The 16,399-nt window shown below is 41.1% G+C and overlaps 1 protein-coding gene across 1 annotated transcript; it reads left to right on the top strand.

Annotated features, from left to right (window-relative positions):
* The first annotated feature begins 2,197 nt into the window (after positions 1 to 2,197).
* On the top strand, positions 2,198 to 7,564 carry LOC115952119 (putative F-box protein At1g65770). The gene is made up of 3 exons (XM_031069199.1): positions 2,198 to 2,357; positions 5,124 to 5,210; positions 6,432 to 7,564. Exons 1-3 carry the CDS (start codon positions 2,198 to 2,200, stop codon positions 7,562 to 7,564), a joined length of 1,380 nt encoding a protein of 459 aa, XP_030925059.1.
* Positions 7,565 to 16,399: the final 8,835 nt, after the last annotated feature.

Below are 16,399 nucleotides of genomic sequence, written 5' to 3'. Positions count from 1 at the left end.
AAAATAGAATATTATTTACAATTTCGGATGCCAATACTAACTATGAAGCTAATTCCTTTCATCAAAAAATAAAAATAAAAAACTATGAAGCTGATTCCTAATTGGTGATTGGCTGGAATGAAATGCATGAATTTTCGGCACTTTTTTTGGTTTTGTCTGTTTCTTCAATGTCTTTATCTTTCTTGGGTTGAAATTGAATTGTAAAAAAAAAAAAAAAAAAAAAAAAAAAAAAACCTTATCACCTTCTCCTTTCTTGTCTGTTTCTTAAGTGTGTTTTTAACCAATATACTTTTTTGATTGGTAAGTTAAACAAGCTTTCAAAATGTTTTGAACCCACAGCTTCATCTTCCATCCTATTCTAACAGGAAAATAAAAGACATTTGAGCTAAAGCTTATTGGCTTGTTGATCTCAGCAATAACCCTTAAATATTGAGGAATCGAGGGACCAATATATAAAACATACATTCCTCACCCCTTCCCCAATTCCACTCTTTTTCCAAAAGCCAACCCATTTCCTCTTTTTTCATCCTTCCTTTCCCCATCATACACAGCGGCAGAAAATTCCATCCACCCTCCATTTTCCTTTCTCCCCGTTTACCCCCTACCAAGTTGTTTGGATATTAGAATATGCCATAATCAAAAGAAGTGCTAGGATGCCAAATATTGTCTTTTAAAAAATTCAGTAAACAAACAAATAATAATTGCAACAGCAATCAATGTTTTATCTGTATTGAAATTTAGGCATTGAAAGCAACAATCACGAGAGCATCCACAGCAGCGGAGTTATTTTTTTAGCTATTTGGCATCACAAAAAATTATTTTATCTATTTTACCTACTCATTTTACAAAACATCCAGCAGCAGTAGATCTATTTTAGTTTTCAACACAATAAAATAATATAAACATCACAATAAAATAATACATCCCACTACCAAAAAAACACCACAAACTGATCAATGGCACAATCCACAACCACTGCCAACCAAGAACAACCACCCAACAACAACTAGCAAGCCAAGAACAACCACCCACAACCACTGCCAAAAATCCAAATTAGCCAAAAACCACCACACAAATGTATGATTTTTACAGTTCCTCATACTTTTTTGGTGTGGGATTAGAGTAGCTTCAAAAACTTACCAACGTTGAAGTTCACCAATTGGTCTGTCTCCGTGTGTGGTTATTACACTTTGCACCTTGCTAATGCTACTCTTCTACAAACTAGCACTTTTTAATTATCACATCGAAGCAATAGCTGTATCAGCCTGGGAAAACAGGATTTCATGGCTTTGAAATAGAAGGGAACAAGTAATGAAGGCTTAAACTTTTTTTGTAAAAAAGCTCTAAAACATACTCTAGGTGTGAGTCGTGTGACTACTTAATTGCTTAATTCTACTCTTTTACAACTACTGTGACTGCTTACGATAACACCCTGGCTACTTTCATGCCCTTTCTGCTAGATGGGTCTCGACGATGAGGGAGAGAGAAAAAAAATGAGAAGGAAAAAGGAAGAAAGAAGAGAAACTGGAGAGAGAGAAAAAGAAAGAAAAGATAAAATATTTTTTTAACGAGAGGAGAGAGAGAGTTTAATAAAAATATATATATATATATATATATTTTAGCTATAGCACCATTGCTGTAGCATGCATTTTAAGTATGAGAATAAATTGGGTTAAGAGCTGGTGTAAAAGGTGTATTTTACGCCAGCCAATCTTGACTCGGCACGTCACCCTTTTTTTTTTTTTTTTCCAGCAAAAATGATTAAGCCCTCTCTTTCTCTTCTCCAAACCCACATAGTTCAGTAGCTGAAGTACCTCAAAACCATCCCATCAATTGAAGCCACATCCGAGATTCACAAACAATCAGCTCTCTAGCTTGAGCTTGAGGTCCAGCAATGGCACCAGTCCTTTAGCAACTTGGTCAAGGCCTAAAGGGATTACATCCAGTCCCTTGCAGGAACGCAACCTTGCCATTATCACCTTTCTCCTTGGCCATATAAAGGACCTTCTTCTTGAACCCAACAACAGCATCTCCAGCAACAGCAAAGTCTTTACCTTCAGCTCCGCATGAACCCCATAGTGAGAGCTCGTCCAAATCCCTGACCCCATTAACAAGCATCTTCAAATACCTTGGCGAGTTTGAAGAAATGGAGTCCGAATTGGCCTGGGAGACCCCGAATCCTTGGAGAAGCTCGAAAATGGCTTGTTGGGCTTCATGGGTTTGCCATGATTGGTTGGTGGGTAGAGGCTCCGGGTTGCTTGGTGGAGATGCGAGTAAAGGGTGGAAGTGGAGGAGGGGTTTTGGTTTTGGAAGGAGAAAAGGGTGGGACTTGAATGGGATTTTGTGGAAAGAAGGAGGTTAGTGCTGTGTTGGCAGTGGTGTTGGTGGCTTGTGTTAAGCTTTGAAGCTCTAGACATGGGGGTCATGGGTTTCATTCAGAGATGGAGAGATCGGGTGAGGAGAGAAGAGAAAGAGAGGGGGAGATGCTTAATCATTTTTGCTGAAAAAAAAAAAAAAAAAAAAAAAAAGGTGACGTGGTGGGTCAGGATTGGCTGGCGTAAAACACACCTTTTACGCCAGCTCCTGACCTAATTTATTCTCTTTAAGTATTAGTGGTGCTAAAAATAGTAATATAGCTATTTATGGTCCGTTTGGATACCGCTTATTTTTCTGAAAATTAAAAACACTGTAGCAAAATAATTTTTAAATTTGTGAATAGTGTTGTGGGACCCATTTTTAATGAAAGTTTTGTTGAAAAAAGGGGTTTGTGGATTCCATGAATAGTGCACGGGACCCACTAAACAGTGCATAATCACAGGAAAATTGACTTCTCAAAAAAAAAAAAAAAGGCCAAAATGCCAAACACTGGGATTTTAAGCCGTATCCAAACAGGTATTTAGCACTACTATTGCTAGTGCTAAACAAGGCAGATGTATACAAACAAAAAATAGAATTTTATTGCTTCTCCAAAAGCAGTCCAAGATAAACATGGGAGAACTAAGCAAACTGATAATGCAACCCTACATACTTTCCCAAAATGTATCTGTTAGCCTTCCACACACAGTAGACCTGGCTCTAGCTAGATTAATTGGTCTCAGTTTCTTGTCTGTCTCATTCAAAACACATTGAATTCCATGACTTTGAGGTCAGTCAATGATGGTCTTAGGATCATCACTCGCCGTTATGGTCTTTCTTTAAGGTTCCCCAGTATGAACTTAGCCACTTTCTTTTTTCTTTTAATAATTGATTAAGTTTTGAAATAAAAAAGAATTGGAGTAGAAAAGTAACGTGGAACGTGGTAGGTGGTGGAACTGGAGTTTAAGGTTTTTTTTAAAATTTTTTATTTTATTTTATAAGAAAGATGATATATTAAGAAAAAAGAAGGGGACACCTAGACTCCAAAAAAAGCATAGACAACAATGAAGGAATTGACCCATTAACTTCCTTTTACAAAGGACCCACGAAGGGATGGAAGAGAGGGATTAGGATCCCCAATTTGGAGAAATACATGTCCAATGGGCTAAATGATGAGTAAGCTCATTACATGATTGATAACAAAAAGAGAATTTTGCAATAGAAAAGTACGGAAAAAGGTTGCGGATGTCTGAGATAATGGAAGAGATTTCCCATGGAAGATCGGAAGATGATCAAATTATAGAATCAATGACAACCTTGGCATCACCTTCAAAAATCATAAACTTTAAACCAAGATTATTGCTATGGACAAGGCAATAAATCTTGGTTTATAAAGAAAGCTTCCTCGAAAGAAATCTTTCTTGAAAGAAAGAAAGCTCCCTCGAAATTTCATGATTTATGTACGGCACCGAGATCCCAGGCCCATACAGGCCCTGGGCCTAGTCCCATACCGGCCTTGGGCGCAGGCCCAGTAAAAAGGTCCAGTCATCCTGCGCCCTTCTTGAAGCTTCCTTAATGTACAGACGAGTGTAGGGCATTGAGTTCCAAGAGGTGATCGGTCAAACGTTCCCGGTCAAGTATATGAACCGTTCTCGGGAAAATGTGGTATGCACAGGAAACTGAGTTGCCGAACATAATCGGTCAAGGTGAAACCAAGTTCCAAGATCATAAATGCAGCACCGCTCTCTCACCTAAACATCCACTTTAATCAAATAATATTGGACCTTCAGTAGCACTAACGGTGGCTGTAATCATAATCTCCCCACTAACCTTGGTTATAAATAGAAGAAAGTTGGGAGAAGAAAGGGTTCAGAAAATTTGAGAGAAAACAGTCAAGTGAGTGAATATCAACTGGGCGTTGCTTTGAGTCCCTCTGCCGAGAACGACCCATAGTAGGAAATCCTCAAGCCCACTACAAATAAATTGTGAGCCCAAGTGATCTAAGGCCCAGAAGTCTTATACTTGGTTCTTACAATTTATAAATATGTCCCAGCAATATTTGGATAAAATACTATTTTGGTTCATAAATTTTAACAAAAATTTGTTTTTTGTCCCAAAACTTTAAAAAGTTTTTTTTTTTTTTCATTCTTAAACTTTGCAAAGAGCTTTTCAATAGTTTAGAGACAAAAAAAGGAATAAAAAGAACTTTTTTCAATAGTTTAGGAATGAAAAACAAGCTTTTAATAAAGTTTAAGGACATAAATAAAACATTTTCAATAGCTTAGAGATGAAAGATGAACTTTTCAATAATTTATGGACGAAAAATAAACTTCTTAAAATTTAGGGATAAAAAACAAACTTTAAATAAAGTTCAAGGACTAAAATAGTATTTTGTCATTTTTTGAATAATCAATTTAATAGTATTTTGCTATTATTGTAGTGGTACACTCTTGCCTTCAGCTAAGGCTTATAAGGCATAAGTGGGGTGCATTTTTCTTCGATGTGGGAGCAAGTCTAAAAAACTGCTCACGTCGCTTACAAAGAACAAAGCCGTGTGGATCCTTCGGCCCCAGAGCGGACAAACTGCTTGCGGGCTTGGATCAAAATCCTCCCCCACATATATTATTTGGCTTAATAATAGCAATGAGTTATAACTTAAAAAAAAAAAAAAAAAAAAAAAAAAAAAAAAAAAAAAAAAAAAAATGAGAAATAACTTTTTTTATTTGTTACTAATTTAGTAGTAATCCTGAAATTGTACATCTAAATAGGTTGGTACCGAAATATTGAGTTCTTGAAATGGGCAGCAAAAGATATTAAGGATATTGTTAACATTGGTACCAAAGCAATTGAGTTAGGTGAGTTTTGAGCGGGAAAACTTAACTATGAAGCTAATTGGTGATGTTTACTTTATCAAAAAATGAAGCTAATTGATGATCGGCTGGATGATTCAAATATTGGTCCTCAAAGACTAAACTAATTAACTTAAAAAGTAATAAATTAAATATTGTGAACTAACGAATTAGCATCATCCTTCAACTTCGCGTCTAACATCGTGACATTGAGTAGTTTCTTCAGTTGTCTTTTTCTTGGATTGAATATTCAAATTACTTTTCCAGATGAAGGCTACTTTTACTTTCGCAAACATGATCTCATTCATTCTGAGTTTCTGACCGCTCTTGTATTTGTTAGCTTTCACACATAGCAGACCTTATCTAGATTGGTCTAAATTTCTTGTCGATCTCATATATTATCGTTTGGAGCTAAGTTTGCCGTTGTGATTATTGATTAGCTTGTTTTGAGGTCTTCAATTTTCAGAGAGTAACATGTTCAACTCCATGATGAGGTCAGTGAGTCCTTTACTTGACTATTATGATCATCACGGTATTAGGACCACCCCTCTCAATCGCGGTGAGTGGTGTTTTGGCCTCGCTTCTGTTCTTTGTTTACTTGAATACAAGATGAGGTCAGTGAGTACTTTACTTTACGGTATTAAGACCACCACTCTCAATCGCGGTGCTTGGTTCTGTTTTGGCCTCACCGTTGTTCTTTTTGTACTCAACTACACGGCATACATACCTATTATCAAATCTGGAATGGAAAAATTTCTAGTTATTCGTTATTTTCATCGTTATAGTGTTTGCTCCATCACTCTCAGTCAACGCCATGGGATTTCTTTAATGTTGCCTAGATTTCTTTTTGTAATTTCGTTTATCTTGACTGTCCTTATGATCTCAGACATTTCCTTGGCTGAGCGTTGCTTGATGATGACCTTTATTGGGTATAATTATTTAGCGTTTGAGATAGTAACTAGAATTAAGGAAAGTTCTCTTATTAATCGTAGCATTAGCTCCATCACTCTCAGTCGCCGACATAAGATTTCTATATCTTTCATCAGTCTTCAATCGGTAAATTTGTCGAGCTTTACAAGTCAGATAGGAGACATTTCCTTTGCTGAGCGTTCCATATTCATGTCGATGATTATGTTTTTTTATTATTATTTATGGGCTTCTTTCTTTTGTATATGGAAAGATATCAAGTTAATCGTTCTTCTATTGTAACCTTGAATTTTGGGTTAGACTCCAATGACTGGTCCCAACTCCACATAGATTTCGTGGGTGAAATTGTAAATCGACTTCATAGCTTTGAAGATTTTATGGCGGCTACAGGGATTTCCCGAACATGGCGTTCTGCTTGTTTTGCCAATACTATTACAAGGCCTCATCAGCTTCCTTGGCTGATGCTTTCCGAGACGCCACACGCTCACAGGCGACGGTTCTTTAGTCTCATCAACAAAAATCGTTATCAATTACCACTATCCAAAGCACTCTGCGGAAAACGCTGCTGGGGGTCTCAACATAATTGGGTTGTAGCCTTGGGTCCTGATTATAGAGCGCACCTTGTGCCCCTTGTGAAAGGAGAGCCAATTGCTCTTCCACCACTAGACACAATTCGTGGAGATGCTCCAGAGGAGTGGTTTCGCCTTGCACACAAATTCATTCTTTTCAAGGACCCCTCCCATGATCATGAGCTATCTTTCCTTGTCTTTGCAATTTTCAGCCCCATGAATTGCTTGGCTTTTGCTAGAGTGGGAGAAGGAGCAGCTTTGAACAGAAGAGGACAAGATGAATGGGTCATTGTTACCAATCCGGACAATTTGAAATTCAAAGATGTTGCATGTCTTAATGACCAAGTATATGGACTTTGTGGTGAAGGCACACTGGTACGCTTTGAACTTGATGCTCCTCTGTTACCTGAGGTACAAGTTATTGCTTCCCATCAACCAGATGTACGGGAACCACGAAAACTTTATTTGGTGGAGTCATTGGGAAAGCTTTACATGGTTTTTCGTTATGGATATCTTATTCCTTCGCAGAGGAGGCATGTGACTACTTCTTTTTTGGTCTACATGTTCAACTTCAGTGCATTGGCTTTTGAGGAAGTGAGAGACTTAGAAGGTCATGCTTTTTTTGTCGGTGATGGCAATTCCTGGAGCATTCCTACGAGCACGACCCCTGCAGTAACTAATAGGATCTATTTCACAGATGACCATTGGGACTGGCCAATGTACCTAGGAGGGGCATATGGAGGCCGTGATCTGGGAGGGTTTAACATGGAAAATAGATTAATGCAATCCCTTCCATTCGGTAAGATCAGCCCTCCTTCTCATTCTCGACCAATTCTGGTTACCCCTCCTATTCGTTTGGATTAGCTTCTTTTATTTATTTTTTCTTTTTTTTTTCAGTAGTTTATTAGCTTATTTGGTTATGTACTACTTTGTAAACCCTCTTCTTTTTTTTTTTTTTTTCCTAGCTATCATTGTATCTTAATTGAAGAGTCCCTGACTTTTTTGGTGGCCAAATACAATTTGGCATTCTGGTTTTTAAGCGAAAAACAATATTTCTATAATATGTATGGTTGAGATGCTGTGAATTTAAGTCACAGTGAATCTATTTATCTTGTGTTCTAAATTTGAAATACAACATCTGAAACTGCAGTTTACTTGATATTGGTAAGTAAATTGTCCTGTGAGATCTGTAAAATCGAGTAAATTAGTATAGCATGCTATTTGCCAACAAGCTGTTGGATTGATTTGCTTCTTTAGCTCCAAAATGCAACTCTGAACTAAAACAAATGCACTTTCTTCTTCTTTTTAACAAAAACCTACCCTCCTAACATCATCTCTAATGGCTTGAAAAGTACTCACACATTTGTCCACTTTCAAATTCTCTTTTCCTTAGCTCTTCAACTCCCCCCCCCACCCCCCCCCCCCTAAAGCCCCCTTCTCTCTCTCTCTCTCTCTTCTTTTCTTTTTAGACTATGCAGATGAATTTGATTAGGCAATGATGAATATGATGAGATGAGGAAAAAAATTTACTTTGACTTAGATATTATGTATTAACACTTTTACATTTCATAAATTTGAATGTGGATGTTATAAATATTTTTTCACTTGATTTATTTGGTTAGTTTTATCAAATATTATAGTATAACTAAAAATTAAAGTAGTCATTAGTTGCTTATGTTCCAATCTTATAATAAATATGCATATATATATATATATAAACTTCATATAGTATTTGTGTATCTTACGATACACAATATAATAAAAATGAAAAAAAAAATCACATTTTGACAACTATGATTAGGCATTTTCCCTTTGAATTTTGTGTAAATATGGGTTTTTATTGTGGAAGTCCATTTTTTGAGATGACATTGCCATTTTGAATCTGTGGGTCCGGGAAGTTTACAATCTGGCCCAAACTCTATCTGGGCCCAGGGTCCGTGCCGAGGAGGTCTTTTGCCAAGGACGAATGATCGATGGCCGGGGTGTCAAGGGGAACGGCTGAGAAACTATCCTGTCCTTGGCACTCCAGAACTTCAATGGGAAGATCAACGTCTTGGTGAAGGCTACCCCCAAACAGCCCCCTGAAGGGGATGTGAGTGGAATGGAGCCCACAGGGAAGCAAGGTGTAAAATTGGATCAAGGAAAATGCGTCTCCTCCTCATTAAATGCACCTGCCAACGTTCAAATCCGATTAATGAGAAAAGGCGTTTGAACGGTGTAAACTTCGATCTTCGCAACTGGCAGAAAGTAAGAGGGGGTGGTTGATGGGATGGATACAGAAATAAACACCTGCCTGACCAACAAGTGGAGGGCTAGAATCAACCAAGACGGACTATATAATGAAAAGGTAGGCGCACCAAACAAGGGGCTGTGAAAAATGGCCAAAATCCAGAGCCTCCCAGCCTACCTCCAGGAGAAAGACTCCAGGGGTGAAGAAAACTTAACCATGTATGAACACCACGAAAAACCCACCATCTGGTGACCAAGGCCTAACCTTTCAAACCCACGCTCTACAAATGATATTGTTTGGGGCCTTTTTACGTGCGAACCCAATACTGTTCAGGTTCGTTACAAAATCGTGTCCTTACAATTGGCGCCGTCTGTGGGGAAGGTTTGTGTGTTGGTATAGGCGGTAGATTGAGAGAGTTCCTTCGTCATTTCTAACAACTGGTTATAGAGTTTTAGTGTAAAGTTCCGCTAGGGGCTACGCTTCTTGACTAGGGGCTACGCTAGGTAGCGTTAGTCGCATGGATAACTCTAGGGGCTCGGCCGAGAAGCTAACTCCCTTAAAGAAGGTCCCACGCAATGAGAAAACTGAGTTTTGGACAGAACCAAGGCATTGCATGGTCCTCGAACTCAAGCCTATGGGGAAACCAACTACTTGGATGAAAAAACTGGGTTTTGGACAGAACCAAGGCATTGCATGGTCCTCGGACTCAAGCCTATGGGGAAACCAACTACTTGGATGAGAAAACTGGGTTTTGGACAGAATCAAGGCATTGCATGGTCCTCGGACTCAAGCCTATGGGGAAACCAACTACTTGGATGAGAAAACTAGGTTTTGGACAGAACCAAGGCATTGCATGGTCCTCGGACTCAAGCCTATGGGGAAACCAACTACTTGGATGAGAAAACTAGGTTTTGGACAGAATTAAGGCATTGCATGGTTTTCGGATTCAAGCCTATAGGGAAACCAACTACTTGGATGAAAAAACTGAGTTTTGGACAGAACCAAGGCATTGCAGGGTCCTCGGACTCAAGCCTATGGGGAAACCAACTACTTGGATGAAAAAATTGGGCACTAAGCAAGACTCAGCTACTACGCATGACGTCGAAAATGGTGCCTATATCTTCGTTGAACGAGGGTTAGAAATGAGTCTAAAGGCTCTGCGGGTGCAAATAAGCTAGGGTTTGGGGAACATGATGATAAATGTATTGCATGCATAAATATTCGTACATGTTAAAAGGAATCAGCGCGGAATTCATAAACAATATTACGTATCAACGAGGGCGGCTAACAATGTAACCAGAAGGAAAAAGGAAAAATAAGATTTCATATATACATGTTCAAATGCTTGCAAATCATCAATAGATTAGAGAGTTTTCGAAATAAAAAGAAACAAATTAATCGTTAAATTAGAGACGGATACAAAAACCTAGCCAGGATCTCTACTTTTCTGCTTTTGCGTCGGTCACGTCCTGAGAGAAAGGAACGGGATCAGCTTCGATGCCCGGGAGGATGGTCCCTTCTGGGGAAGGCTGAACAGGGTCAGCACTGGTACTCTGATGGACCATAGCAAGGGGAATTGCCTGTGGCGGCTGGGCAAGTGTGGCTGGCTCCTCCGTACTAGACACCTGAATGCCAACCACGGGCTCAGTAACCTCTTTAGGTGCCTCAGGATCCATATGCTGAGATATCATTATCACATCCTGAAGTTCACCCTCTTTGGGCGCCTTGCTAGAGGAACCGCTGGCCTATAAGTCTTTCGACGGGGTGACCTCTTCCTCGGGTTGGTCATCCGTAGCCACGGAGCTGGTGGAAGTGGCCTCACGAATGGCCGTAGGGTAGAATATGCTCTCCGCCTTCCACAAATCAGATGAAGCGTCCACCCCAGCTCGCTTCAATGCTTCTTCCCAAACCTGGGAGCAATAAAACCTGCACACTCCAGGAATCTGCGCCTTAAGGGTGGCTTGGGTTTCAGCCACTCCCATATTATAACCGTCATCCTCGGCCGTATTCTTGGCAGCCTCTGCATCATTCCTGGCAAACTCGGCCTCCTGCTTTGCCCTTAGGGCTTCATCACGGGCATATTCTGCCACTCCTTTTTCATGCACAGCCGCGGCCAGATGCTTATTTAAACCCTCAATCAGGTCTTTGGCTATTTGCAACTGGTCCTCGACTTCAAGTACGCGCTTTGTTTGGTCCTTGGCCTGTTTTTGGGCGCTAGCTAGGCCCGCCGAGACGTTATCCCTCTCGCAGATAGTTATTGTTAAGTCAGCCTTGACTTTGGCAAGTTCATCCTCAGAGGCTTCGAGAGTCTTTGAGGTCGTTATGCGCTTCTTGCGTTCGTTCTCGGCCGCCTTACTCCTGTCATTCATCTCTTCCTCCATCCTATAGGTTGCCTGGAGAGCCTGTCAAGAGAGATGAGCGTGTAGTTAGTGGCAAACCAGTGGCAAGAGTTAATAAAGTGTTAGGTTTCAAGAAATCTTACCATGCCCAAGTACCTCTTAGTGCTGAGAAAAACCTCCTGCATCCTCATTCTCCTCAGTTCGTCCATGTCATTAGGGAGTAACATGGTTCTCCCTAATGCATCCGCCACGTAGCCACCCTCGCCATCTCCAAGGTCCCTTAGAGAGGCCGTCTCCAGTAGTGGACCCCCGTGAAGCATTGGGGCAGGAAGCCAGGCACTCGGTAGGGACTGGGACTCAATCCCCTTTCCCTTGCCTTGAGAAGTTTGGACTTCAGTTTCTTTGCCCTTGCCTTGGTGTCCAATCTTCAGTTGTTTTGTGCGCGGAGCCTCATCCTTCTCCTTAGAAGGTTGGGATTTTCCCTCGTCCATGACGTCCTTGCCCTTGGGGCTCCTCTTTCTCTTGGAATCAGCGCCTTCAGGTCGAGGAGGCCGAGCTGGTTGGGAGGAAGTAGGAAGTTCGGGGCGGGTGGATTGTGGCTAAGACTTGGTGGAGGATGACCTGGTTTGGATAGTAGGGGGCCGAGGTGGTGGAGAAGGAGCATTGGGTTGTGGTGTTTCCTGTGTATCCTTCCCAGGTTGGCCCTCGAGGAGCTGGAGAAGGGGGGTCAAAGGTATTCTCTTGAGTCCCATCTCGGCTTGAGAAGAGGTGCCTATTGACGACAATTCCGCCTCGGACAAGGCTGGGTCACCTATGTCACCAGGAGGATCCTCGGATTGGTAGACTAGGTCAAATACCTCAAAACCTTCCTCGGGCCGATCTGGCTCGCCTTCGTCCTCTGCTACTTGATGAGACGAGGAGGGGCCCACCTGTGGGATGTTCTCAGGGACAGCTGGCTCTTGGGAGATTAAAAATCCCGTTTCAACTATGGTGATTTTTGGAAGCCAAGGACGGCGGGCGCTGATCACATGCCTTGCGTCCGCAAATGACTTCTGAACAGGAGGGTACCCTAGTATTTTGTGAGCTGCTCGGACTTGACCATCTCTGTCATTCACAAAAACTGCCGCTTGTAAAACGGTCTCCAAGTCCGCCCGATTGACTAAGTGAAAATGCCGTGTGTAGGCGTGTTCATCTACGAAAAAAAACAAACACATATGCATGGTTAGTTACCGAACAACATTAGATTAGAATGGCGTAAAGGGTTATCCCCCTTCCATTCCCAGTACCCCACCTGGTTCTCCTTCTACTATGGGGCATGGATCGCCATCGTGCCATTCCCCAGAGACGATAAGGAAATCCTTGTTTAGTCCCTTGTTGGAGTCAGGGAGGCACTGGATCAACCGAACCCTTTCGTCCCTCGACCTCATGTAGTAGGTTTTCCCTTTCAATTTTTGGAGGTTATAGCACCAGTTCACATCATGGTGGGTCACTCTTAAACCCATCTTCTCATTTAAAGCGCCCACGCAACCCAAAATCCTAAAAACGTTGCCGGCGCACTGGGTGGGGGCTAAACAGAAATGTCTGAGGTAACCCCTCGTCACTGGCCCCATAGGGATTCTCATACCTCCCTCTACAAAGGCGAGGACGGGAATTACAACCGCGTCCGTTTCCCTTTTAAAGTGCCATTCCTCCATCTTACAGTGCTTCAGACTTACGTTGGGTGGAATTCTATAATCAACGATGAACTTATTCATTGCCTCTTCAGTATCGACTAACTTCCTCAGTCTCAATTTAGTCATCTTTGTGATTTACTAAACAAACCCGACCCGCGACGGGAAAGGAAAGGGAGCCAAAGAGAAATAAACCCAGAAAAGAAAAAGCACGAGTTAATGGAGGTAGGGAACTTACATAAGAGAAGAATTGCGCTTCGGATTGGCTTTATGTGCTTGAAATAGACTTGAATTTAGGCGGAAGTTCAGATGAACCCAGAATACACGCACTAAAACTCTTAAGTAAAGAACTGGAGAGACGGATCCATCCCCGAAAAAAATCTCTTATACTTTCTAGGATAACTGTACTCCTTTTCCCGCCCAAAGAGGCCAGGAGATCACCACCGTTCGATTTCCATCATATCGTTGAACGTGGGAAGCACAAAGCCGCTCGTATTTAATGAGGCCACGTTTCGCCTTCTAAGGGCTCTAGGAACGTGCCTTGGGCAGGTGAAAAGCCTCGGGAACCGATAGATGACAAGGATTGACAGGCATTGGCGGATCTCTGATGTCATCAAAACCCTTCTATCCGTCCGAAGAGACGGATAGTAGGATTTTGAGGGGCTATTGTGGGTCCGGGAAGTTTACAATCCGGCCCAAACTCTATCTGGGCCCAGGGCCCGTGCCGAGGAGGTCTTTTGCCAAGGACGAATGATCGATGGCCGGGGTGTCAAGGGGAACGGCTGAGAAACTACCCTGTCCTCGGCACTCCAGAACTTCAATGGGAAGATCAACGTCTTGGTGAAGGCTACCCTCAAACAGCCCCCTGAAGGGGATGTGAGTGGAATGGGGCCCACAGGGAAGCAAGGTGTAAAATTGGATCAAGGAAAATGCGTCCCCTCCTCATTAAATGCACCTGCCAATGTCCAGATCCGATTAATGAGAAAAGACGTTTGGACGGTGTAAACTTCAATCTTCGCAACTGGCAGAAAGTAAGAGGGGGCGGTTGATGGGATGGATATAGAAATAAGCACCTGCCTGATCAACAAGTAGAGGGCTAGGATCAACCAAGACGGACTATATAATGAAAAGGTAGGCGCACCAAACAAGGGGCTGGGAAAAATGGCCAAAATCCAGAGCCTCCCAGCCCACCTCCAGGAGAAAGACTCCAGGGGTGAAGAAAACTTAACCATGTATGAACACCACGAAAAACCCACCATCTGGTGACCAAGGCCTAACATTTCAAACCCACGCTTTACAAATGATATTGTTTGGGGCCTTTTTACATGCGAACCCAATACTGTTCAAGTTCGTTACAAAATCGTGTCCTTACAGAATCCTTGTCTTTCTTTGCAGCCATATATAGTAGATTGTAGCAGCCGAAGAAATCTTACCTAGACTCATTTGAAACCTTCTTCCCTTAATTCCCAACTGAAAGAACATAATTTCAAAATTTGTTGCTTTAATGTCCTAGTGAAAACGCTAAAAAACAGATGGTTTCTACTTTCTACTCTTAATTTGGCTTCTATAGACAACACAAATCTCCCATTTATCCCTAGTTACCAACTTTGTATAGAGTGCATAGTCTATCATTAACAGGCAACATACTGATGAATGTATGCTAGGAATATTGTCAGGAAACCAAACCATTTTGCACCTATCATCCTTGGGTGTTCTTGTACAATCTTATTCCAAGTTGAACTACTAAGTGTACTGACCTGTCTTTACATTTAATTTGTTGTTCATCCCACCAACCCCACACCATGTTCTCCGGCAACGCCCCTTGTCAGACTATCTATTCATAAGATTCATTACTTGTTTATGGGTTATCTGTTCTTTTATTAGATTTTTTTTTTTTTTTTTTTTTGGTTAGGTAATTTTTCTGAAAAAATGTTTAAAGAGCAGAGCCTGTGTATTAGAATTGGGATGTAACATTGAACCATTAAATCTTTGGAAATTTTGAATTGGGATTTGAAGTGAATAAACTTTCAGTGAGAACTATAATGAGACACGGTTGCCCTCAAACGACCTAAGTAAATTAGTTGACTACTTGGTTTTTTTTCTTAATTCCGTTTTTGGATACATATAAAGTGATAAATCAGAATATTATTTAACTGAATCAAAAGAACAAAACTCTTTCCTCCAAGAAGAAATAACAGCAGAAGGAAGACAAGCTAAGAAAAACACCAACACTGTAAATTTTACAGCCCATTTACATCGACAATGAGCTATTAGAAATTACAACTTATGAAAGAGTTTTTTTTTTTTTTTTGAAAAACAAAAAGGAGCTTGCATGTGTAATCATCATCTCACATCCTAAGGTACATGAAAGACCTTGCTAACTCCTTTGCGTCTGCCGCCAAGACTGCAATTTCTCACGATACTATATCCATAATTAGGATTGAGCAAGGGACTCGGCCAACTTGAGAGGTTTTGGGCGGGTTTGAGAATTTTTGGGTCGGGTTTCGAATCTAATTCTATCTCTACGTTTGTTAATTTAGTTGGGTTTTTAATACTTTTAGATTTTTGGTTTTATTCTATGTGAATATCCTGTTTGGGCTAGATTTTCTTGCGTTTTGTGATGCGGGTTTGGCTTGAATCTGAGAGAGAGGCAGGAACTAATAGCTTCTAGTCAGTGGTCATCGTTGATTTCGAGCTTCTTTTGGTACACTATGGTACACCCTTCCTTAGGCCAAGTGCTTATAAGGTAAGGGTGGGAGACGTCTCTCCTCGATGTGGGATTGAACAAATTCGTGAGGGTAGCATCAGCTCCTTGGCCTATTCGGAAAAGATTCGTTCCTCCCACAATTGTTATTGTAGGGGCACAGTTTTGGAGCCCAAACCTCTAGTTTGTGAGTCTTGGTCCAAAGAGCCCAACACAATGAATTTTTTGTAGAGTATGGATCAAAGAACTAGGTTTTAGTAAGTTAAACGGTGTATTGCATGGAATAAAGTAACACATGAATAAGAACAAAAGTCATTATATTGAAAGACCACATGATTTGCTAGAGCTAAACACTTAGTTTGTATATACGAATCAATGCAGTGGGGTTCCATTTCATACTACAGTTCTCTCTTCTTCTCTTTTCGTCCCCCTCTTATGGGGGCTTTTACATATTATATAGGCATTTTCCTGTCATCTAGGCTTTACACTTGTCGATCATCCAAATCTCCACTTGAGCATCTGTCCCATCAGACATCTCTTTCAGGCGGTAGCCAAGGTAGCACTGTTCAGGGGTCTTCTCCACATTAATGCAGTCAGGAAAGTAGCTGTAGTGCATTCAATATGGCGGTGGCAGCTTTTGCTTAGATATTTTGTGTTTCCTTCATTTTCACGTATTTAGGGGATGGGCTTTAGTGCCTGGGATGTCCTTTCGCTTCGGATTTTTAGTGTCCGAGGAGAAATTTCTCCTCGAACTTG

Source organism: Quercus lobata, chromosome 7 (assembly GCF_001633185.2).
Source record: "Quercus lobata isolate SW786 chromosome 7, ValleyOak3.0 Primary Assembly, whole genome shotgun sequence".
Classification (NCBI taxonomy): Eukaryota; Viridiplantae; Streptophyta; class Magnoliopsida; order Fagales; family Fagaceae; genus Quercus; species Quercus lobata.
The sequence above is the reverse complement of the archived record's forward strand: the minus strand, read 5'-3'. Positions and strand labels throughout refer to the sequence as shown.

Excerpts from the sequence above, each read along its gene's own strand:
- LOC115952119 (XM_031069199.1), top strand. The coding sequence starts at position 2,198 with ATGGCTTGTTGGGCTTCATGGGTTTGCCATGATTGGTTGGTGGGTAGA. Across the intron at positions 2,358-5,123 it reads GATTTTGTGGAAAGAAGGAG|GTTGGTACCGAAATATTGAG; the intron begins GTTAGTGCTGTG and ends ACATCTAAATAG. Across the intron at positions 5,211-6,431 it reads TACCAAAGCAATTGAGTTAG|ACTCCAATGACTGGTCCCAA; the intron begins GTGAGTTTTGAG and ends ATTTTGGGTTAG.